This window comes from Onychomys torridus, chromosome 18, assembly GCF_903995425.1.
Source record: "Onychomys torridus chromosome 18, mOncTor1.1, whole genome shotgun sequence".
NCBI lineage: Eukaryota > Metazoa > Chordata > Mammalia > Rodentia > Cricetidae > Onychomys > Onychomys torridus.
The window spans coordinates 66,008,749-66,030,716 of record NC_050460.1 but is presented as its reverse complement, the minus strand read 5'-3'; the positions used below and the strand labels follow the sequence as shown (position 1 = coordinate 66,030,716).

At 44.9% G+C, this 21,968-nt stretch overlaps 1 protein-coding gene across 1 annotated transcript; it reads left to right on the top strand.

Moving 5' to 3' along the window:
- Window positions 1-162: 162 nt before the first annotated feature.
- On the top strand, window positions 163-15,833 carry LOC118569444 (butyrophilin subfamily 1 member A1-like). Its single transcript, XM_036167191.1, has 9 exons — window positions 163-247; window positions 3,444-3,794; window positions 4,781-5,062; window positions 5,176-5,376; window positions 5,581-5,601; window positions 5,685-5,711; window positions 7,517-7,543; window positions 14,801-14,827; window positions 15,178-15,833. The coding sequence occupies exons 1-9, from the start codon at window positions 163-165 to the stop codon at window positions 15,831-15,833; spliced, it is 1,677 nt and encodes a 558-aa protein (XP_036023084.1).
- The last annotated feature ends 6,135 nt before the right edge of the window (window positions 15,834-21,968 follow it).

Here is a 21,968-nt window from a genome sequence, read left to right as displayed (position 1 = left end):
TTCACCCTGATAGTATGGATGTGTTTTGTCCTGTGGGGCTGACACCAGCCCTGATGATGCTCTCCCTGCTGTTGTGTCCAAGCTCTGGGTGGAACCTGCCTCCTGGCTGCTGCCCAAAGGTCTTGGTCTGTCATACTTGTTTTTCTCCCCAGCTCTGAGGACATGGAACATTGCTACAAGCATGCTCTGCTCTGCCATTTCACCTGCCTGTTTGTCCTTGCCCAGCTGCTTACCTGCGTGTCCACAAGTGAGTGTGTCCTGGTCTTCCTTCTCATGTCTCCCTCCAGTGAGTGAGATCTGCCAAGTGCTTGCCTCTTCAGAAGTGGATGAGAGTCATTAATACCTGGGATCCAGGATTTTTATAGTTTTTCCTTTATAGTGAGTTAATAACAAAAATCAAGGCTGAGCATGTCTGCATCTGCATTGGAGAGGATAAGACAGAAATATTGTGAGCCTGAGCTCCATAGCCACACCATATCTGGGGAGCATAGTTGGGACCATAGCCTTGAAGCTGGCAGTGTGCCTGGGGTGTAAGGAGCTGCAGAGGCCAGGGTAGGTAGGAGCAGAGTGAGCCTGGAAGGGAGACGCAGGAGACAAGTGTGGGAAGTCCTGAGGTGGGAACAGCCCTGTAGGGCCTGGTGATCTGTGGTGGACAATGCAGAGTCAGGGCTGAGCTTTGAGCAGAGCAGGGATGTAGTTGTGACCCATGTTAAAGGGTCACAGAGTTGGGGTTTGTGGGACAGTGGGCAGGAGTCCTGGTTTCTTGAGTGGCAGCAGTGGATTAGACCCAAATGGAGCAGCACAGAGTGATACATGGCTAATGGTGGCCCACAGTGCCTGTAGCTCTTTGGTGGCATATGATGCCTGTAGCTCCTTGGAGGGTCCCCAGTGCCTGTAGCTCTTTAGGGGCCCACAGTGCCTGTTTCACAGTCCTCCAGGCCTAGAGGGCCAAGGGCACTCAGAGTGAGGCAGGCTATCTTTGTTCTTTATCAAGAATTGACTGAGGCTCCTGGGAATTTTTTTTTTTTTTAACAGACATTGCTTTGGCTCTATATACTATGTATTTTATTTCATGTTTGGGTGTTTTTCCAGACTGTATGACTGTGTTCCACATGTATGTCTGATGCCCACAGAGTCTGAAAGAGTGTGATAGATGGTTGTGAACTACCAGAAATTGATCCTGGGTTTTGTGGAAGAGTAACCAGTGCTCCCAGCCATTTCTTCAGCCTCTTGCTCTATTTTTTTAATAAGATCTTTATTGACAGATAATTCATATAGCATGCAATTTGCCTGTTTGCACAGTTTGACAGACTTTAGTCCAGCATCCTCATAGGCCCATGACATGAGGAGGTCTTAAGTACAGGCTTATAGCACAGTGGGAGAACCCCAGAGGGCAGAAGTCCACTTCTGATGTTTTACAATCTTGCATCTAAGCTGTTAACACCCATTATGCAGGATATACAGACAAGGAACTTCCCTTAAGCATTCAGGAGGGTGGAATTAGCATAGGGAGGATATCAAGGTCAAGGTCAGCAAGCAAGGCAACAGTTACCCAAAATGGGGGCCAGTGCCTTTAGGTCCCCCCTTTTACTAAAAATTGAGCTTCTGACTTAGGTTGTGTGGGAGGTCAGCAGGTCACCTTACCTGTCATGGAGGAACCTGTCCAGGCCACACAGGTGTGCTGTCTTAGGTTTGTGAGCGCCCCCCAGGAATTACCCGTCTCTGAATACTCATTATCATACAGGTTCAATCATGTGTGAGTTGCAGAGTTAACTGTTGCCAAAGATCTCTAAGTGACGCTGGGCTTGCAATCTGTGTGTTTAACACAGAAAAGACCAATGGAAGTCCTAACCCACCCATAGCTGGTAGGCTAAAGGCAACTGAGCCATTCCCTTCCTTAACGAGCCTTATTGCAAATTGGAGTCCTTATAAGGTGGTATCCTGAGAGCAAATGGAACTTGAGTTTGTAAATTTATAGCTTTCAAGGCCAATTGAAATGTATATAACTATTGATTTCCATTTGTCATGCCCAATAGAATGAAAGATTAACTAACTGTGGTAGCTACTTTTGCTGCCAGGGTCTCCACTGTGCTAGCTTTGGTAACCAATTATGAAATGGCAATCCCAGAAACAGTAGTAGCAGTGGTTGTCCCTGTTATAACAGCAACAACGGCAGCAGTGATGTCAAATTCTCTTCTGGAGTGTGTGGGCATCCATTGGCATGGACACAACTCCAGGAGCACAAACTGCCAAGGCCCGTTATTCTTGATCCCAGCATGACTTAAGCTGGCAGCTCTGTAAAACAAAACAAAAAACAACACAACCCCCCCCCCAAAAAACCCCAAAAACCAAAAACCAAAAACCAACTAACGACCATAAAGAAAAAACAGGCAGCTCACAAGGAGCAGAACTAATGGTCTCATAATGGCTACATTCAGGCTCACAAATTTTAAGGTATCTTCAAAGGGGGCTAAATGCATTTCAGGAGGCCAATAAATGTTGCACAGAGCCACTCCTGAGAAGCAGGTACTACTCCAGCTTGAATAGGATTGTGAAAATGAAAATGCTTAGCTGGCATGCTATTGTTAATGAATGGAGGTCAGTGATCTTCAGTGTTATCCTTAATCTCCAAGGTGTCTGGGTGACACATTCTCATACATACTTGAAAAAGCAGTTGCCATACATTACTTTCTGGAGACTCCAACCACATGGCTGCAGTTCCTAGGCTTATGTTAATGCTTGCCAAAGCTGGCCATATTGTGCTCTCAATCCCCATTGACACTGGAAGGAGAGAGTGTTTCACGAAGGCCCAATAGGTCTCTGCCTTGTTGGGCTTCAATTGCAGCCACAGAGAGCACACAGCACTTAGAAACCCAATGAGGAATTTCATTGTCCTGAGGCAAGACATAAACAGAACCCTGGGCCCACACCAACACCAGATCGGGTCCCCTCCAAGTGTCAGTAGAAAGATCCTTCCATTGCTGCAGAGGGTGATTTGCAACAGGTTGCTCTATGTTTTAAAGTTCACATATAGTTCAGTGGCGAAAGATGTGGGCAGAGTGACTGAATTCAGGGTTGGGGGTTGGGAGTTTCCTTGGTGTGGTTCAATCATCACGGAGTTCTACCTTTGAGAGAGGTAGAGGTGTGTGTCGCAAGGTGTGAGCACCTGCAGGGACCTTTTCAAATGCATGATCTACTCCTCAGACCTACTGAAGCTGGCACTCTGGGCTGAGATCCAGTTCCTGGAAAGGCACCCTGGTGACCAGGTGCATGCAAGCTGGAGAATGAATTCACAAGTGTTTTTTTTTTTTTTTAAATGAAAGGTTTTGGGGCCACAGGCACAGACAGATGAGATAGTTTCTACTGTTGTTGTTTGTTTGTGCTGTTTTGGGAGGCCTGCCACCCAGCTCCCACCTAAATCACTGGTACATCTGTGTCCACAGAGGAGTTCCTGGTGTTTGGTCCCTCAGACCCCATTGTGGCTGCTCCAGGTGGGGAAGCCATACTTCCCTGCTCCCTGTTTCCAGTCATGAATGTGGAGAATATGGAGGAGTTGAGGTGGTTCCGCTCCAGATTCTCAGAAGCAGTATTTGTCTATTGGAACCAACAAGAGCAGAAGCAAGAGCAGATGGCTGAGTATTCAGGACGGACCTGGCTGGTGAAGGACCAATTCCACCAAGGCAAGGCTGCTGTGCGCATTGGAAATGTCCAGGTTTCAGACAGTGGAATATATGTCTGCTTCTTCAAACAGGGTCGCTTCTATGAAGAGGCCATCTTGGAACTGAAGGTGGCAGGTTGGTGAACTGATCCCTATTCTAAGATGTTGGGTCACCTGTGTGTGGAAGGAAACTAAGGGATCATGTCACTCGGCTCCTTAATTTAATTAATGAGGGGAGGTCCTTGAGTCAGCTGTGTAGTGGAGGGTGACCATGAATGTTGGATCCTGTTGGTTCCTCCTAAGTGCTGGGATCACAGGCATACTCCACCACACATGGCTCTGGTCCATCATTTTTATTTTTATTTACTTTTGATCCCCCATTTTTATATGAGGAAAAGTGACTCATTCCTACATCTATTAATCCAAAATGTGCTGGTCATTTCTCTGGGTCCCAGGGACACTGCCAGTGTCATATAAAATACCAGCTGATGGAATTTAAATTTCAGAAGGGTAGGTAGAAAAGTCAGAGTGTATCCATGAGAAATCAATGTTAAATAATGATCAATGCCCCAATAAGAAGTCAATGTTAATTCATGATCAATGCCTCAGTGAGAAGTCAATGTTAAATGATGATCAATGTCCCAATGAGAAGTCAGTGTTAAAGGATGATCAATGCCCCAATGAGAAGTCAATGTTAAAGGATGATCAATGTCCCAATGAGAAGTCAATATTAATTGGTAATCAACTCTCAAGACAAATGAGTGAATAGAAAAGGAAGGACATCAGGGTTTAGTCTTTCCTATCGAGGAGTTGGGTGTGGGCCTGCTATCCCGGGAGTCACAGGTGTGTAGATATTGAAAGATGGAGTGATGGTTTCTACATCAGGGCTCCCAGAATCAAATCTCTTCTGTTTCCTTTAGATCTTGTGGTTGATAAAAGAGTGGCCTCTTCTCTGTTCCCCATAGTAGACTCTGTATCTTTCTTCTGTTGGGCAACTCCCAAGAGTGCCTTTCCTCTTCAATTCCTATGTGCCCTGGGAAAGGTTCTTGTGAGACACATGGGTGATCCTGGGGTGCCTGAGTCCAAGTTGGCTTTTAAGTCTTCACATGTGTGCTCCTGCAGTGGTGGGCTCTGTCCCTGAAGTACACATCAAAGGTCCAGAAGATGGTGGTGTGTGTGTGGTGTGCATGACTTCAGGGTGGTACCCAAAGCCTCAGGTGCAGTGGAGAGACTCCAGAGGGGAGAAGCTCCCATCATCCTCTGAGTACCACACTGAAGATGCTGAAGGGCTGTTCAGCATGAAGACCACGTTGGTGGTGAGAGACAGCTCTTTGGGGAATGTGACCTGCTCCACCTTCAATCCTATCTTGGGCCAGGAGAAGGCCATGGCCATGTTCATCCCAGGTGAGCATTGTTGCTCACTCCTACAGAGCTTGGGAAGCGGATGGCCTTCCTGGAGTGTGCTGGGCTGGCTGTCCTCAGGTGTGCCACTCACTGGCTCTCTGCCTGGGCCACAGAGCCCTTCTTCCCTCAGGCTTCTCCCTGGATGCCAGCCTTTGCCGTGAGTGTGACCATGATGGGACTTCTGGTCTTAGGGTCATGCTGTTTTCTCATAAAAGAACATTTAGCAAAGCTGCCATTGCAGCAGGAAAGGGAGAATCTGCGATGTCAGCAGGAGACATTCCAGAAGACAAAGGAGGCTTTGCTGGAGACCACAAGTAAGTCGTGACAGCAGCCCAGAATTGGGCCAGAGTCCCCAGGAAGATGCAGTGTTCTGGGATCAGAGTCAGTGACCAAGAAAGCTCATAGAGGATGGCTGGAGTGCTGGGGTCAGGTGGTCTGCAGTTTAGACTACAAGGAAACAATTGTGTTTCCTGTTTTTCTGTCAAGTGCACAGACCCTCTCTTCTCCCTGTTTTTCAGGCATACTCCAGGAAGAGCTTGGTGAGCTATGCTTATCCTCCTGAGCCCTGGGTGTCCCTTCAGTAGCCCAGTAGCTCACTTGACTCCTGTGTGTTGTTTTTCAGATCAGAGGAAGGCAGCTTACAGGGCTGGTGAGTGACTGTCCCAATGTCCCATATTTTCTTGGCACATGTGGCCAGGTGTGTCCTTTCCTTGACTCTAGGCAGAATGGGAACCCCTTTGGGGGACAGAAGAGGAAGGTTCAGGGAAGGGGAAGCCCAGAGCTGGAGGACGTGTGACTCCTGTATGTGTCCTGTGTCCTGGTTCTTATTCCCACAATTCCTGCCCACTGTATTGCTGATTTTTTTCGGCTCTGTTACCTCTAGACTATTGTCTGCACCTCAGAGCCAAACCACATTATTTAAGTTTCATTGAAGAAGATGTCTCAGTTAGGTTTCTCTTGCTGTGATAAAACATCATGACTAAATGGAACTTGGGGAGAGAAGGGTTTATTTATCTTACACATTTTCACATCATAGTCCATCACTGAGGAAAGTCAGGGCAGGAACTCAAGGCAGGAACCTGGAGCAGGAACTGAAGCAGAGACCACAGAGAAAGGCTGCTTACTTGTCTGCTCCCAAAGGCTTGTTCAGCCTGCTTGCTGGTACACTGCAGGACCACCTGCCCAGAGGTGACACTGTCCACAGTGTGCTGACCCCTTCTACAATAACCATCAACCAAGAAAATATCTCACAGCCTTGTTTTCAGCTGTTCTGATGGGGGAATTTTTTCAATTGAGGCTCCCTCCTCTGAGATGACTCTACCTTGTGTCAAATTGACAAAACCTAACCAGCAGAAAGTGTTTATGAGCAAATGAGGTCACAGATCCTGGAGTATGACCTCACCCTTTCCATAGTCAACCCCCAGGGATTCTGTTCCCTTATCTCTGAAGGTGTGGATCAAAGTGATGGGCAGAGGCTTGGGTTGCTGACCTCGGTGGGAAGGGATGGTAAACTGGGTGCTCCTGGCACAGTGGTGCTGACTTTAGAGATATTTTACATGAGGAACACTGGGCACTTTACCCAAGAACTCACTTCCTGTTTATGTTTTATAGACATTCTCCTTTTCCAGCACATCTCCAAATATACCTTTTCAAAAAGTGCTGATGGCACAATGTGTTTTTGGCAATTGTAGAATAATTTTATTCTCTAACATAGTTTCCCACACATCAAGTGTCTGGGTTAGGGTTTCTATTGCTGTGAAGAGATACGACGACCATGACAACTCTTATGAAGGAAAACTTTTAATTGGCTTGCTTACAGTTCAGACGTTTAGTCCATCATTGTTATGGCAGGAAGCATGGCACCACGAAGGCAGACATGGTGCTAGAATGACCTGAGGAGAGTTCTTCCATCTTGACTCACAGGCAGCAGGAAGTGGTTTGTGTTACTTGAGCATATATGAGACCCCAAAGCCAGCCTCCACAGTGACACACTTGATTCAACTAGACCAACCTACTCCAACAAGGCCACACCCACTCCAGCAAGGCCACACCTCTAGTAGTGCCACTCCCTTTGGGGGCCATTTTCTTTCAAATCGTCACAGCAGGGTTTTGATTATTAACAGTGAAGGTGAATAACTATAGAATACTTTTATTTTTATTATTTCAGTTATTACGTTTTGGGTTTTGAAGTAAAGTAATCTATTTCACAGCTAAAAAGCCACACAGCATCGGATCAGTGGGGAAACTTAGCCCACAACACCATTTTTCCCATCTGTGATCCAGGGAATTTCCCACAATCCTCTGCTGCCTCTGCATCTTGCAGGAGCCAGCTCCTTAAAGTCCTCTCTCCTCCTCGGTAAAACCTCACCTTTAGAATGGAGGGAGGGACAGGTTAGTAGACTGTTCTTGGGGGCTGTTCTGATTGAGTTCTCAGGAGAATATGTTCCTTTACAGCCTGGAGGAAGGCCCAGCTGTATGCAGGTACGTGACTCTTGTAGAATGCTATGGTCTGGGCAGAAAACGTGCCTTAGAGTTTCCTGGGCTGTGACGAAACACCATAACCAAAGGCAACTCAAGGAGGAAAGTGTGTGTGACTCACACTTCCTGCCCATCTCCACAGCAAGTCAAGGCAGGAAGAAACACAGGGCAGGAATCTGGAGTTAGGTGCTGATGCAGAGTCTGTGGTGGAGTGCTGAGTACCGTATTGGTGACCCTGGCTTACCCAGTTTCTTTTCTCATATACTTTGTGACCACCAGCCATGAGATGACACTGCCCACCATGGGCTTGGTTCTTCTTTATCAATTCAATCATCAACCATTCATCAAGAAAATGCCCGCTGCTGACATAAAAGCTAGTCAGCACAATGTAGCTGTTGTCCTCTTGAGCTGTTAGAAGCTGTGACTCCCCAAAGGAGACCTGCACAAATTGGTCCCATCAGGAGAGAGGAGCCACAGGGCCTGCCCTTCTCCAAGATATTCTCTCTCTCTCTCTCTCTCTCTCTCTCTCTCTCTCTCTCTCTCTCTCTCTCTCTCTGTGTGTGTGTGTGTGTGTGTGTGTGTGTGTTGGTATCAGTGTGGAGGTCAGAGGAAAACCTGCAGAAGTCTTTGCTCTCTTTCCATTATGTGGGTCCCAGGGCTCAAACTCAGGTTGTCTGGCTTGGCGGCAAGCACCATAATCTGCTAAGTAATCTCAATTACCCTCCCTATGAGGCAGATAAAGGTGGCTGGGGAGGGCCTCATGATCATGTTCTTCCCCAAGTATCTATGTAGACATTTAATGGTTATTGGGTGAGAGGGATATTTTGTCCTTTGGTGTTGTGGTTGCTCAGCTATAGCTCATGCTTCTATATGGAACCCTAATTAAACTCATTGTTTCTGTGTTTCCACGAGGTGTTCTTCAGTGGAATCTTTCCTTCCATCTGTCATTGGTTCCCCGTCTGTGTGACTAGACACGTGTTCATCTCTCCAGTAAAAGTTAACACAGCAGTGATCCTCATGTTTCCTCTGGCCTCAACTTCTCCAGTGTCTGTCATCCTTTTCTCTATGTGTGTGTGTGTGTGTGTGTGTGTGTGTGTGTGTGTGTGTGTGTGTGTGTCCCCACCCTACCTCTGGCAGGATGAGATGAGTGTCCTGTCCTTGTCACTGATGAGGCTCTATCAGAACACAGCAGGAATGCCTTCTCGGACTCAATGAATGCATTCTGGTTTGTCCTCTAGTGTAAGTCACCAACAGTGACAGCATGGTCTATTGTTCAAATCTTTTTCTTTCTTTTTTTTTTTAAGCTGAGGATCGAACCCAGGGCCTTGCACTTGCTAGGCAAGTGCTCTACCACTGCACTAAATCCCCAACCCACTTGTTGATTTTTTTTTTTTTTTTTCCTGAGACAGGGTTTCTCTGTGTAGTTTCGGTGCCTGTCCTGGATCTCCCTCTGTGGACCAGGCTGGCCTCGAACTCACAGAGATCCTCTTGCCTCTGCCTCCCGAGTGCTGGTATTAAAGGTGTGAGCTACCACTACCACCCCTGTTGTTCAAATCTTAAAAGGTCTTATTAGTAAAAAACTCAAGCCAGATATTTGGGTGAAAGCTGAAAGATTAGAGAAGCAGAACAAGCCACAGCTAACCTCACCTCGCCAACTCCTCAGCTGATCCTGTTTTCATGAATCCTCAGACTGAAAGCCTGAGTCCTCACCCAAAAGGGTCTCAGCTGAACTGCTTTAGTTCCTGTTTCCTCACGACTTATATACTTTTCTCCGCCCTGCTGTCACTTCCTGGGATTACATGTGTGTGCTACCACTGCCTGGCTCTGTTTCCAGTGTGGCCTTGAACTCACGGAGATCCAGATAAATCTCTTCCTCTTGAATGATAAGATTAAGGGTGTGTGTGACACCACTCTCTGACCTCTATGTCTAATCTAGTGGCCGGCTCTGTTTCTCTCATCCTCAGGCAATCTTTATTGGGGTACAAAATATATCACCACATTTATTCTTTTTTGTCTAAAATAATAAAAGAAGGTTATAACTAATATAAAAAACTATATAAATAAGTACAATAAGTATATACAAAATATATAATCAAGAGTTACATTAACAATGTCCAGTCCATAAACATTTGACAAATTCAGACCAAAAACTCTGGTAATTATCCTATTTTGGTGAGACTAAAATGTACCTAATTACTTTCTATCCTAACATATTACCAACCAAAAACTACCTTTTGGTGGTTTTCAAACTTATACACTTTATACCTCTTTAGTGAGTTTTTTTTCTGAATTCATTAACAAAAAATTCTATAACTATAACCATCTAATCTTCAACTCCCTCAGAGATCTGAGAAGGAAATAATACTAACTAAGTAAACAGGAAGTGCAAGTAAGCAACTTTCAAAAAATGTGAGAAATGACAGAAAAAGCTGGCTTGTCTGGACAATCAACCAAGTTTTCTCTGCAATGTTGGCGCATCCATCTTGGGCCTATAGGCCTAGCATATCTGACAGACTCATCTGTGAAGCAGGATTTTCTGAAGGGCCTTTCTACTTTGTCTTGGCAAAGTTCTGCAGTCATTTCTTTTGTGTCCTGCTTGTCCATTTTGTACAGCATACTGTCAGCAGCCCATGTAAGGTCACTTTCTTGCCCAGTGGCTAGCTTTTGCCACAAAGAAAGTAAATTTCATTAGGAGTTTCTTCAATGCCCATCGTCTTCTCTGGAGTAGATTGGTGCTGCCAGGAGCAGACATGTCTCATAGTCATAAAAAAGAAGAAAGAATCTATGTTACTAAAACATCTTAAATGCTGTATCCTGTAGATCTCTGAAGTGTTTGAAGAGGACTATCTATAAATATATTTGTGTTTGACCTTGAAAACATACCTAATATGACTACAAGATTGAGTGTAATGACTATTAACCTGCATTTCATATATCCTAATTAGTTGGTAATAATAACTTTCAAGGACTAGCAATTTGCATTACATTGTTAATAAACTGTCTAGGTGCAATACCTTAAATAAGATTAGAAATATATGTGTAGTATATTCTAACAAAATTAATCTCAAATTTGTATACAATATACAAAAATCCAATCCAATGTAAAATATTTAAAACTGAGACCAAGACTGGAAAAGCACAGGGACAAATAGCCAAATGAATGGAAACACATGAATTATGAACCAAATGCTGTGGAGCCCCCAGCTAGATCAGGCTCTCTGGATAAGTGAGACAGTTGATTAGCTTGAACTGTTTGGGAGGCACCCAGACAGTGGGACCTGGACCTGTCCTTAGTGCATGAGCTGGCTGTTTGGAACCTTGGTCTTACACAGGGACACTTTGCTCAACCTGGAAGGAGGGAACTGGGCCTGCCTGTACTGAATCCACCAGGTTGAATTGAATCCCCAGGGGAGTCTTGGCCCTGGAGGAGATGGGAATGGATGGGAGGGAGTGGGGGGTAAGGGGGGAGGGAGGGGGGAGGACAGGGGAACCCATGGCTGATGTGTAAAATTAAAACACAAATATAGTAAATAAAAAAGGAGAAAAAAAATGTAGATTCAATAATTTACCTTTTTAATCTCATCATATCCATATTCTCTTTTTTTCTTTTCAGAGTAGATTCAATAATCTACCTCTTATCTACATCCTCTTTTTCCAAACAAGAACCCTGAATATAATCTTTGTTTAGCTTTTTTCCTGATCATTATCAATTAACAACTTGTAACCAACCATCCTAAACAATGACAATTATCCATAATCCATTGAATGACCAAAAACTACCTACCCCACCTCTTGGGAATGTGGGTATCCTTCTTAAATTTACTTCCTGCTGTCTGGGGGTGAAGGCATCTCTAGGGGATCTTGAAAAGAAAATTTTGGGTTAATTGTCAAGTCCTGGGAGAGGTAGCTGTATCATTTGTTGTTCAGTCTCTGCATAATGGGAAAATGTTGGGCTTGTCTCAAGTCCTTGCTCGCGTAGTCTGTGAAGCTGGATCATCTCAGCTAGCCATCTCGAAATTGTCCTGAGCAGTTTGTAGTCCAAAACCAATCTTTGGGTGGCATTTGTCATCTTAGTGGTATTATCATCATCCTGATGGAATCATTGTTGTGAGATCCCATCATCTTTTTGGAGACTTCAGAGATTGCATTAGGTCAGATTATTTCTTTTCTTGGTAATTTTTTTTTTCAGGTAGTTCTCTGTTCTTCTTTGGATGCTTATTTGTCCAAACATCTTTAAATTCCTCAAGATGGTTGTTTTTATTTTTCTGAAAAACAAAAACAAAATCCTTCCCCATCCCTAACTTTGGGGAGTTTCCAAATCTAATCTTTATAAATTTTGATTTATGGTTTCTCCTTAAATTTTTGTTTTATTTTTTAAAGCTGTTCTATCATCTAGAGCAGTATGATATTTTTACAATAGGTATTAGGTTCTTTAATTGTTCTGGGAAGGAGTTTCTTCCATGATGTCAGGAAAGGACTGAACAGTATTTGACATAGGGCCCCTGCAAGAGGCCCCTCAGGGAGTTTCCTGACAACAAAGACAAAGGATTACTTTGTCTGTCCCTTGTTGATCTACATTCTTTAGTCCAATGTCTGCTTTTACCACACCTTCTGCATAATCCAGAAGGGAGGGGCATTCTATTGCCATTATTCCTTGAAAAAAAACATTGTTTCTAGGGACACCCTGTTTACAGTCCTTTTTAGGTGACCTTGTTTACCACAATTGAAACACCTGACATTACTATTTTTCTTCAAACCTCTGGAAATCACCTCTCCCATCCGAGCATCATCATGGTCATGAGATCCAATATTAATTGTATTTCCGATCCATTCCTCTAAGGGTGCTGATCTTCCTTTAATAGCTTAATTATCCCTTTGCATTGTGCATTAGCATTTTCAAAAGCCAGAAATTAAATTATTATCTTTCTAGCTTCTAAATTTGGCATCATTCTATTTACTGCTGAAGACAGTCTTTGTGAGAAATCTGTGCAAGTTTCTTTTGGGCCCTGTGTAACTTTTGTAAATGACTAATTTTTCCCCCCTACTTCTTCAGTTCTGTCCCAAGCTTTCAAAGCTGCTGTGTGGCATATAGCTATGGTATGGTCATGATATAAAGATTACCTTTCTACATTAGCATAATCTCCCTCTCCAAGAAGTTGATATTTGGAGATTTCCATACCTCTAAACCTACTTTGTTGTTCAATGGTCTTAGTCTCATCTTTCCACCACGTCCTCCATTGTAATTGTGGACCAGCCTCTAAAATGACTGTACCAAATCTCTCCAGTCTTGAGGGATAATTCTATTACAAGTTAACCACAAGTTTAGCATCTGCTTCACAAACAGAGAATGCATACCATATGACACTATAGCTTCTTTGAATCTCCTCAAATCTAACATTTGCACAGGAGTCCAGTCAGCTCTTACACAGCCTTGAGCATTTGGCAGTTCCTGTAAGTTACTGGATAGATGAAGTTTGGCTGTTTGAAAGCTTTAGATTGTTTCTCTGTAACCTTATAATGCAATGCTGAGATTGGTTCTCCTTTAAATTCCTCTGTCTGGGTCTGAATTTCTCTATGATCTGTTTTAACAGGTTTTTCTAAAACATTTATCTTTGCTCTCATATTAACCAACTTTTTAATGACAAAACAAAAATTATCAAACAATAATATTTCTAATTGACATTATATAATCCCATCTACATTAATTATCATCTCATATAATTGTTCCATTTTCAGAACATCAATCATATTATCAAACAGTGACCAAACACCCTCCATTTTAAAAATGTTTCCCATTTTTTAATGTGGGAAAAAAAATCTCTTTTAACTAATTTCTCCCTTAAAGAAATCTTAATCTCTGCCTTCTAAGTGGTAAGATTAAGGGTGTGTGCCACCACTGTCTGGGCTCTATGTCTAATCTAGTGGTTGGCTCTGTTTCCCTCATCCTCAGACAAGCTTTATTGGGATATACAGTATATCACCACAACGGCCCAGTCTGCAAACTCCTGGTTCAGTGGACATTTTGTAGGTGCAGGATTACTGGAAGTTAAACTTTGATTATAGACTTGTGGAGGGCCATGATGACCCTGTGGATTAGAATTGTTGCTTTTTAGAAGATTCCAGAAGTCTGCCCATGCAGCTTAGGACTCAGGTCTCCCTAAGATAGTCATTGGTTCCATGTTCTCTTAAATGTTGGGGTTCCTATCCTTTTGTTTCAGTTTTGAGTTCCTTTTTTCCCCCAAGTCCTCTGGTCTGTTGATGTTCCCCCCTCTCTGTGTTCTGCTTTGTGGTCCCAGCTGGAGTCCTTCTATAGAATATCTGCTGCTCAGGTATTGGGTCTTTAGACCAGGTGTCCATTGACTCCAGGATGTTTACAGTCTCGCTGATGCATGTGTGATCCATTTGAAATTACACATGACTTTCTGTGATGTTCGTATCATGGGAACCGGAGTGCAACTTAGAACTTCTCACAAGAAATTTTATTTATCTAATTAAGTATTTATTTTTATCTGTATAAATATTATGCCTGAGTGTATGTCTGTGTGCTATGTGCATGTCTGGTGTTCTTGGAATCTAGATGAGTGTATTAAATCCTCTGGAACTGGAGTTACAGATGATCATGAGCATCTATGTGCATGCTGGGAACTGAACCTGGGTTCTCTGCAAGAGCATCAAGTGCTCTTAACCTCTGAGGGTGTTTTGTTTGTTTGTTTGAAGATCTGTATGATCAAACAATGGCCTTGAAGCACTGTACTGTGTAGAGCCATCTACACACTCATACAGGATCTTACCATGTAGCTCAGGCTTGTTTCTAACTCATCATGTAGCTTAGGCTGGTCTCAAACTCACAAGCCCCCTGCTTAATCAGGTCCCTTCCTCCCTGTCTTGGAAATTTTCATATTCAAGAATGTATAGCTTCCAGGATGGTTGTGTGTCTGGGACCTGACAAGGCATAGTGAGAGGATGCACACTACATCACTCTTCTGCCTTTAATAGGGATGGATGTTAAGCTCCATTGGTCAAGTCCTTATGGAAAGGCTAAAGCAGGACCTGTTTATGAGTGTGTGTATGTTTGTGTGTGTGTGTATATGTGTCTCTTTGTGTGTGAGTGTGTGTCTCTCTATGTGTGTGTGTCTATGTGTGTCTTTCTGTGTGTGTATGTATTTATGTGTGTGTGTTTGTGTGTATAACAGAGAGGCACATTGTCTGGAGTAGGTGTAGTGTGTGAAATCCCTCACATATCTTGTTCTTTTCTCGTAGATTGGCGCAAGGAACACTTCCAGGCCTGTGAGTGCCTCTGTCTTCCTTAGGGACACTCCTCCTGGCCTTCCCAAGGCTCTGGTCTCTCCTGCAGTCCCCTGTGGTGATTCAGGTGGTGACAGCTTCAGTGGTGGCAGTGTGGGAGGCAGAGGGAACACTACGCTGTGTCTGGTTGTCAAGGGCCCTGTGACCTTGGGACCCCTGTCAGCCTTCTCTTCCCTTCCCCTGCTTGCAAGCCATGGGTTTGAGCCACAGGCTCTTCTGTGAGGGACTTGTCCCCCAGAAGAAGCTAGGAGGCTTTGAGCTGGAGGTAGGATAGCTGTGGCCTTGTTTGGGGGCTGGAGAGGACCTCCTATGATTGGAAACTCTCCCCACAGGGTCTGTCACTCTGGATCCAGACTCTGCCCACCCCATCCTTGCCATCTCTCAGGACAGGATGAGTGTGACCTGGAAGGATACCACTATGTGCCTGGATGGCCTCTTCTATGTGTTGGGCACCGAAGGCATCTCCTCTGGAAGACATTACTGGGAGGTGAAGATGAAGGATGGGGACAGCAGCAAGTGGATTCTGGGCGTCTGTAGGGAAGATGTGGACAGGGGAGGCCTGTACTTTGAGAGTCCAGAGAAGGGGTTTTGGACTGTGGGACGATCTAGTAGTGGCTATTGGGCCTATGTAGACAGTGGGAGGGCTCCATTATCCTTCAGACAAGCTCCCCAGAGTGTGGGGGTGTTTGTGGACTATACTGAAGGTGACATTTCCTTCTACAACATGAGTGACATGTCCCACATTTTCTCCTTCCATGAAGCTTCCTTCTCTGGGACTCTTTTTCCATACTTCAGGCTGAAGTCTGGAGATGTTTCAATGATTCTCAGCTCTGAGGAGTTCCCTGTGCCCATTAGCATTTTGCCTTCTTTGAAGGAGTCTCTGTGTTCCCCAAGGGAGGGACTCACCCTAGGCTCTAGCGTTGTTGACCCTCTTGAAGAGGAAGAATCCCCATTTCTCTCTCATCCCAGTGACACGTTGCCCCCATAGTGCAGATCACTGCCTCTATGTTGTCAGTGTGAGTCTTTGTAGGAATGTAGAAGCCACAGGCTAAGCTCCCAGGATGAGTCCTGGAAGGGCCTGGAGCTGTGACCCACTGCTCTCAAGTGTGACTCTGAGGCTGTCACTGTGGGAACAAGGAGTCCATGCTTTGTGTCCAGGCAGCAGATGCCCTGACTATTGTTCCAGCTGGATTGAACTATGGGAAGGCATGTTACTTTTGGTGTTAAATAGCATTTTCTTGGGTTTCATACCATTTGGCATGAAATGGACCAAGGGCTGAATGGACATTGTTTTAATTTGTTCATCTGGCCATGGGCACCTAGGGTCTGCTCTGCGTGTTGGGTCTTGTGACCAGTGGATACAGTGAATATGATGGAGCAGATGTCTCTGATACCTGTATTCCTGTCCTCTGGATTTGTTCTTAGTAGTGGGATTACTAGATTATAGATAGTTCTTTCAGTGACCCTTCTCTGTGGACGATAACCTATTCATCAAGTTTCCATGAACCAGCCTATCAGTCTGTCAATGATTTCTTACATAAATTCTTTGATTTCTAGATTTGAGTCTCTGTTTCTCTCTCACATACAAATATACATATAGCTATGATAATATTTTCTATAAGTTGGCTTTATATATTTTAACTGTTTATCTATCTATCTATCTATCTATCTATCTTTTAAAATAGGATCTCATGTAACACAGGCCGGCTTAGAACTCTCTTTATAGCCAAGTGCGGTGTTTTGAATGAGAATGTCCCCTATAGTTCCATATGCTTAGATACTTGGTTCATAGTTGGTTGTATGCTGGTAGGTTTGGGATGTGTAGCCTTGAAGTGTGTCACTAGGGTGGGCTTTGAAGATTCAAAACCATGCATCATTCCCAGCTTGCCCCCTCTGCTTTCTGCATATGGTTCAAGACATCAGCTCACAGTTTCCTGCTCCAACCTCCATCTTATGTCCTGTCATCATGACTCTTGTCCCTCTGGAATACTTGTGACAGAGCAAGATGGTACAGAGATTTCCATCTGGCCTTCTTGTTGAGGGCATTTCAAATTTGACTAGAATTTGATCTCTTTGATGGAGAATCCCATGGAATATAACCTGACTGTATAATAGGAACCCAAGGTCAAGATGCCCCAGCTAGCTTATCTTAGCTTTTGTCAAACTGCATGTTTGTGTGAAGTGCCCTCCCCTCAGCTGCTGAGCAAGTTGCCAAAGACTTGTTTTTGCACTCAAAAGCACCACACTCTGGACACTTGGGGCTTTATCTGGGTCCCGGAGTACCCAAGTGTAGTCCCATCCAGGTTCCCAAGTACCTGAGTGTAATCCCATTGGGTCCCTGAGTGCCTGGGTGTAGTCCCAGCCAGCTGGTATGAAGACTTTCAGTTGGGTGTGAAGTGTCTGAGTGGTCATTTCTGGTGGGCTCCCATCACACAGTAAGCCCAAGTATACTCTTCCTTCTGTAGGGTGCCTAATCACTAATATGGAAGTTTGTGCTAGAATTGCAGGGTCTATTTACTTCCAAATTTAATGAGAGTGTGTGTTGGCTAGTTTTTCATGTCAACTTGGCATAATAGAGTTATCTTGAAAGAGGGGCAGACCCTCAGTTGAGAAAATGCCCCCATATTGGCCTGTATGCAAGCCTGAAGGACATCTTCTTAGTTAACATTCATGTTGGAGAGCCTAGCCTGTTTTGGAGGTGCTATTCCTGGACTGCAGCAGGCTTTCTTTTCATGAAATGGAGACTTACTATTAGCTATGAGTGCTCGGCCTTATCTTGTGCCTGTCCACTAGCTCTTATAACTTGTATTGATCTTTTTCTCTTTATCCTTGTTTGCCTCAGGGCTTTTTACCTTTCTTTCTGTATCTCCTACTCTGTGAGCGCGCGTGCGCGTGCGTGCGCGTGCGTGCGTGCGTGCGTGCGTGCGTGTGTGTGTGTGTGTGTGTGTGTGTGTGTGTGTGTGTTGAACTGATGTGAACATTTATTTGATGTAAAATGTCAAATAGTATTTTGTGCTATGAGGAAAAAATGAAATTCAAATTCAATATCCATAAATAAAGTTTTATTGGAACACAGTGGTGTAACTCGTTTTTATAGTATGTATGGCTGCCTTGGTGACAAGAAGACAGAATTGAGTTGTTGAGATGGAATATAATTTGTTCTGTTACAGAAAAATTTAACTGGCCTTTACAAAGTAACTGTTTTATTTAGTAATTCTGAGCCTTATAGTTAGAGTTGTCCTGCCTGGCCCGGACAGGACAAATCTCTCTTACCCGCAGAGCCTTTTAAAGCAAAAACTGGTGTGGTGGCAAAGTTGGTTTCATGGTTGTGCAGAGTGAGGTATGGACAACATCTGGTCCCCAAAGTCTCCTCCTACAGATGCTCAGGCTGACCACAGTGTCCACCATTCTCCCCTATCCCCCCGTTATCCTTTTGGGTAGCTGTGAGAGGGAGGGGACTCCAGAGTGAGGGAAGATGAGGGATAGAGGGCAAGGAGGAGGGAGGACAGGGGTGGGAAGTGAGGGTTGGAGAGGGAAGAGCTTTGGGGGCATTGTCTGGGGGAAGGACGAGGAGTGGGTGGGGAGGGTTGGTCAGCACAAGGCTGTACGTGCAGAGGAGGACCTGGGAGTGAGGGGAGAGGGGTGGATTGCCAGCAGTTGGACAGGGCTGCGACACAGTGGCTCTCTAGAAGATGAATATATACAAAGAGAAAGGGGATTGGTTAGAGTGTTTTATGGGCTGTGGTCTAGCTAGTCCAAGAATCCAGTAGTTGTTCAGTCCACGAGGCTGAGTATCTCAGCTGGTCCTCAGTATGCACCAGAATCCTGAATAAGTAGGTTCTAAGGCCAGTGAAGGAATGGACTTGCCAGCAAGAGTGAGGGCAAGCAAGAAAGAGAGCAAGCCTGTTTAGGCAGAGGCAGGCAGATCTCTACGAGTTTGAGGCCAGCCTGGTCTACAGAGCGAGATCCAGGACAGGAACCAAAACTACACAGAGAAACTCTGTCTTCCCACTTTGAGATTTAAGAAAACACTCCACAGGTGCACCCAATGCTTGGGTTTTAGTTAATTCTATTTGTAGTTAAGCTGAAGACTAAATGTAGATGTCACAGTCCTCAAAAGATTTTTTGAGACAGGGCTTCTTTCTGTAACAGTTCTGGCTGTCTTGAAACTCACTCTGTAGACCAGGCTGACCTGGAACTCACAGAGATACACCTGCCTCTGCCTCCTGAGTGCTGGGATTAAAGGTGTGACCACCAGGCAAGATTTATTTTTACATGTATGAATGTTTTGCCTGTGTGTATGTCTGCTCACCATGTGCATGCAGTTCCCACAGAAGACAGAAGAGGGCATCAGATCCCTCAAAACTAGAGTCTCACACGGTTGTGAGCTACCATGTAGGTGCTGGGAATTGAACTCTGGTCTGCAAGAGCAACAAGTGCTTTTAACCACTGAGCCATCTCCCCAGTTCACATTCTCTCCTTTTGATAAGTGAGATTATAGTGTGGCTCTGAGATTCCTTGGAGGAGAACAGCAGAAGACATAAATAGTGTGGACAGGGGTTTAGTGCATGTCCTTTTCATGTAAATGAGGTTTCTGGTGAGAGTCTTGGCAACTGTGGGTTCATATTAGGGGAGAGAGAAAGGCCATTAGCAGTTGGCAATTGTGCTGGACATCTCGCTTAGGTCGCTGATGAGAGGATTGATGAGTGGGATTCCTGGGTTGAGAATGGCATGAGGGGCCAATGTGGAGCTAGCTACGGTGGAGGAGGGGTATAAGCAGACGCCAGTGGAAACAAACTGAGGGAAATTTGTTCATAAAAAGGACCAACCAGAGCAGAAGACTGTGATGCAGAGAGTTCTGAGTGGGGCCTGGCAGGATGACCTGGAAGATTGAGGAAGGGAGAGGGTGAAGGAGGGCTTGGGTAGCTGGAGGGGAGTGAGGGGAGGAAATGACTTAAGCTGAGGGAGAAATGGGTGTGGAAAGACGGAGAAAATAATGAGGGGAAACTGAGTCGGGAAGGTGGGGAGGGGAAGTAGGTCCAGGATGGGAAGGAACTGGGTGGGAGGCAGTGAGTGGCGGAATTACTGAGAAGGTAGAGAACTTTGGAAGAAGGCGGTGATGGGAACCTGGGGGAAGGTTTGGAGGGGGCACCGGTGGGCACGGAAGGGAAAAGAGCAGAAGGCAATGGTGGGCAGCATGTGCGGGAGAGCTTGGTGAGGACAGCAGCTTAGCTGAGGATGGCTGTCAGGAGAAGGACTCAGGGATGTGGCCAGTGGGGGACAGGTGGGTGCTGGTGAGAGTCGCCGGGGTCTGCCTCCAGCAGTGCCTCTCTCTGCGTGCCCCCTGCACCCCCTGCACCCCGACTCCAGCCTCTTCCGGTTCCAGTCACAGCTGTTTGCTGGTGAGTGTGTGTGTGTGTGTGTGTGTGTGTGTGTGTGTGTGTGTGTGTGATATGTGTGGAGGTCAGAGGACAACTTGGGGAAGTCAGTTTTCTCCTTCCATCATGTGGGTCCTGGCCCAGTGAGTCATCTTACCAGCCAACTACTCACTCTCTGAGGCAGGACAGGAAGACAGAAATTCAGAGGACATGAGAAAAGGCAAGAGCCCCTCACAGCTCTGTGTTGGGTTATGTCTCCTGCTGAAGGTATTTTTAAATTTTTATTTAGAGTATTATTATTAGTGAGATAAGAGTTTCCCTATGTATATCTGGCTGCCTAGAACTGCTGTGTAGACTAGGCTGGCCTCAGAGTTATGCTTGCCTCTGCCTCTGCCTCTGCCTCTCTAGTGCTGGGATTAAAAACATGCCATTACACAGGCTCTATTTTTATTTATTTAAAACACAGAACCTTTATTTTTATTTCATGAATGTGGGTGTTTTGGCCACATGTCTGTGCACCACATATACGCAGGGCCTGAGATGGCAGGAGGAGGGCACTGGATCCTCTGGAACTGGAGCTACTGAAGGTTGTGAGCTCTGTGGGTGCCGAAGTCAAATCTGGGCCCTCTGCACAAGCAGCCAGTGCTCTTAACTGCTGAGCCTCCTCAACAGCCCCCAAAGCAAAGAATTTTCACATGAGCAACAACCAAGCTGCTTTGACTGCTAACTAAAGAGTCTCCCTTTTCCAGAGGTCTCAGAAGTAAGGTTATTGAATGGCTGAATAATCGTGCCTAGGATCACAATAGATATCTTAGCCTCTTTGTGTGATCTATGTAGATAAAGAATTAAGGGCTGGAGAGATGGCTCAGAGGTTAAGAGCACTGATTGCTCTTCCAGAGGTCCTGAGTTCAATTCCCAGCAACCACATGGTGGCTCACAACTGTAGTGAGATCTGGTGCTCTCTTCTGACCTGTAGTCATACATGCTGTATACAAAATAAATCTTAAAAAAAAAGCAAAAAAAAAAATTAAAAAAAATACCCCCCCCCCCAATTTGTATACTTTTTATTTTAACCACACCACTTTCTCAACTGTAAGCCTGCACAGAGCCTCTCATCAGGCTCATGCAGAGAACATCTTTTGATCAGATGATACCATTCGGGCATGTTTCCCACTTCATTCATTTGTAGATCGCCTCTGTGGCGAGCTGTCCGTCACTTACCTGTGCTGTGTCTTCCCATCTCTTTGGCACGGTCACCAGATTAACACTGCTTGCAAAGCAGATCTGCCCAGTCACTTGTCTCAAATACCCCAGAAGCTTTTCAGTTGTCCAAAGGGTAAAGTGTAAACTCAGGTTTGTTTAGAAACGCCTTTTCCACCATCGTTTCCAGAACCCCACCTCAGGTGCCCCAGTGAGTCTCAGCTGTACACAAGTGTGTCCCCCCACCCGGGGGGGGGGCATAGTCTGGTGCCTCATACCCCCCTGCCTTCCTTCTGCTCTCTCCTACCAACATCTAATCCATTGTTTGTCAATTTGTAACATGCCATTGCTTTCTCCCCATCAAAGGGACTGATTTTTTTTTTCTTTTTTGAGATTTCTGACCCTCTTATTTCTAAACTCTTACCAGACTGTCTATTTAAACTACTTTTGGACATCTTAAAATTGACTCTTAAAAATGACTGTGCTTACATTGTCACCGTCTCTGTCATAAACTACTTGGTTGCAGGAACTCTGATTTTTATTTT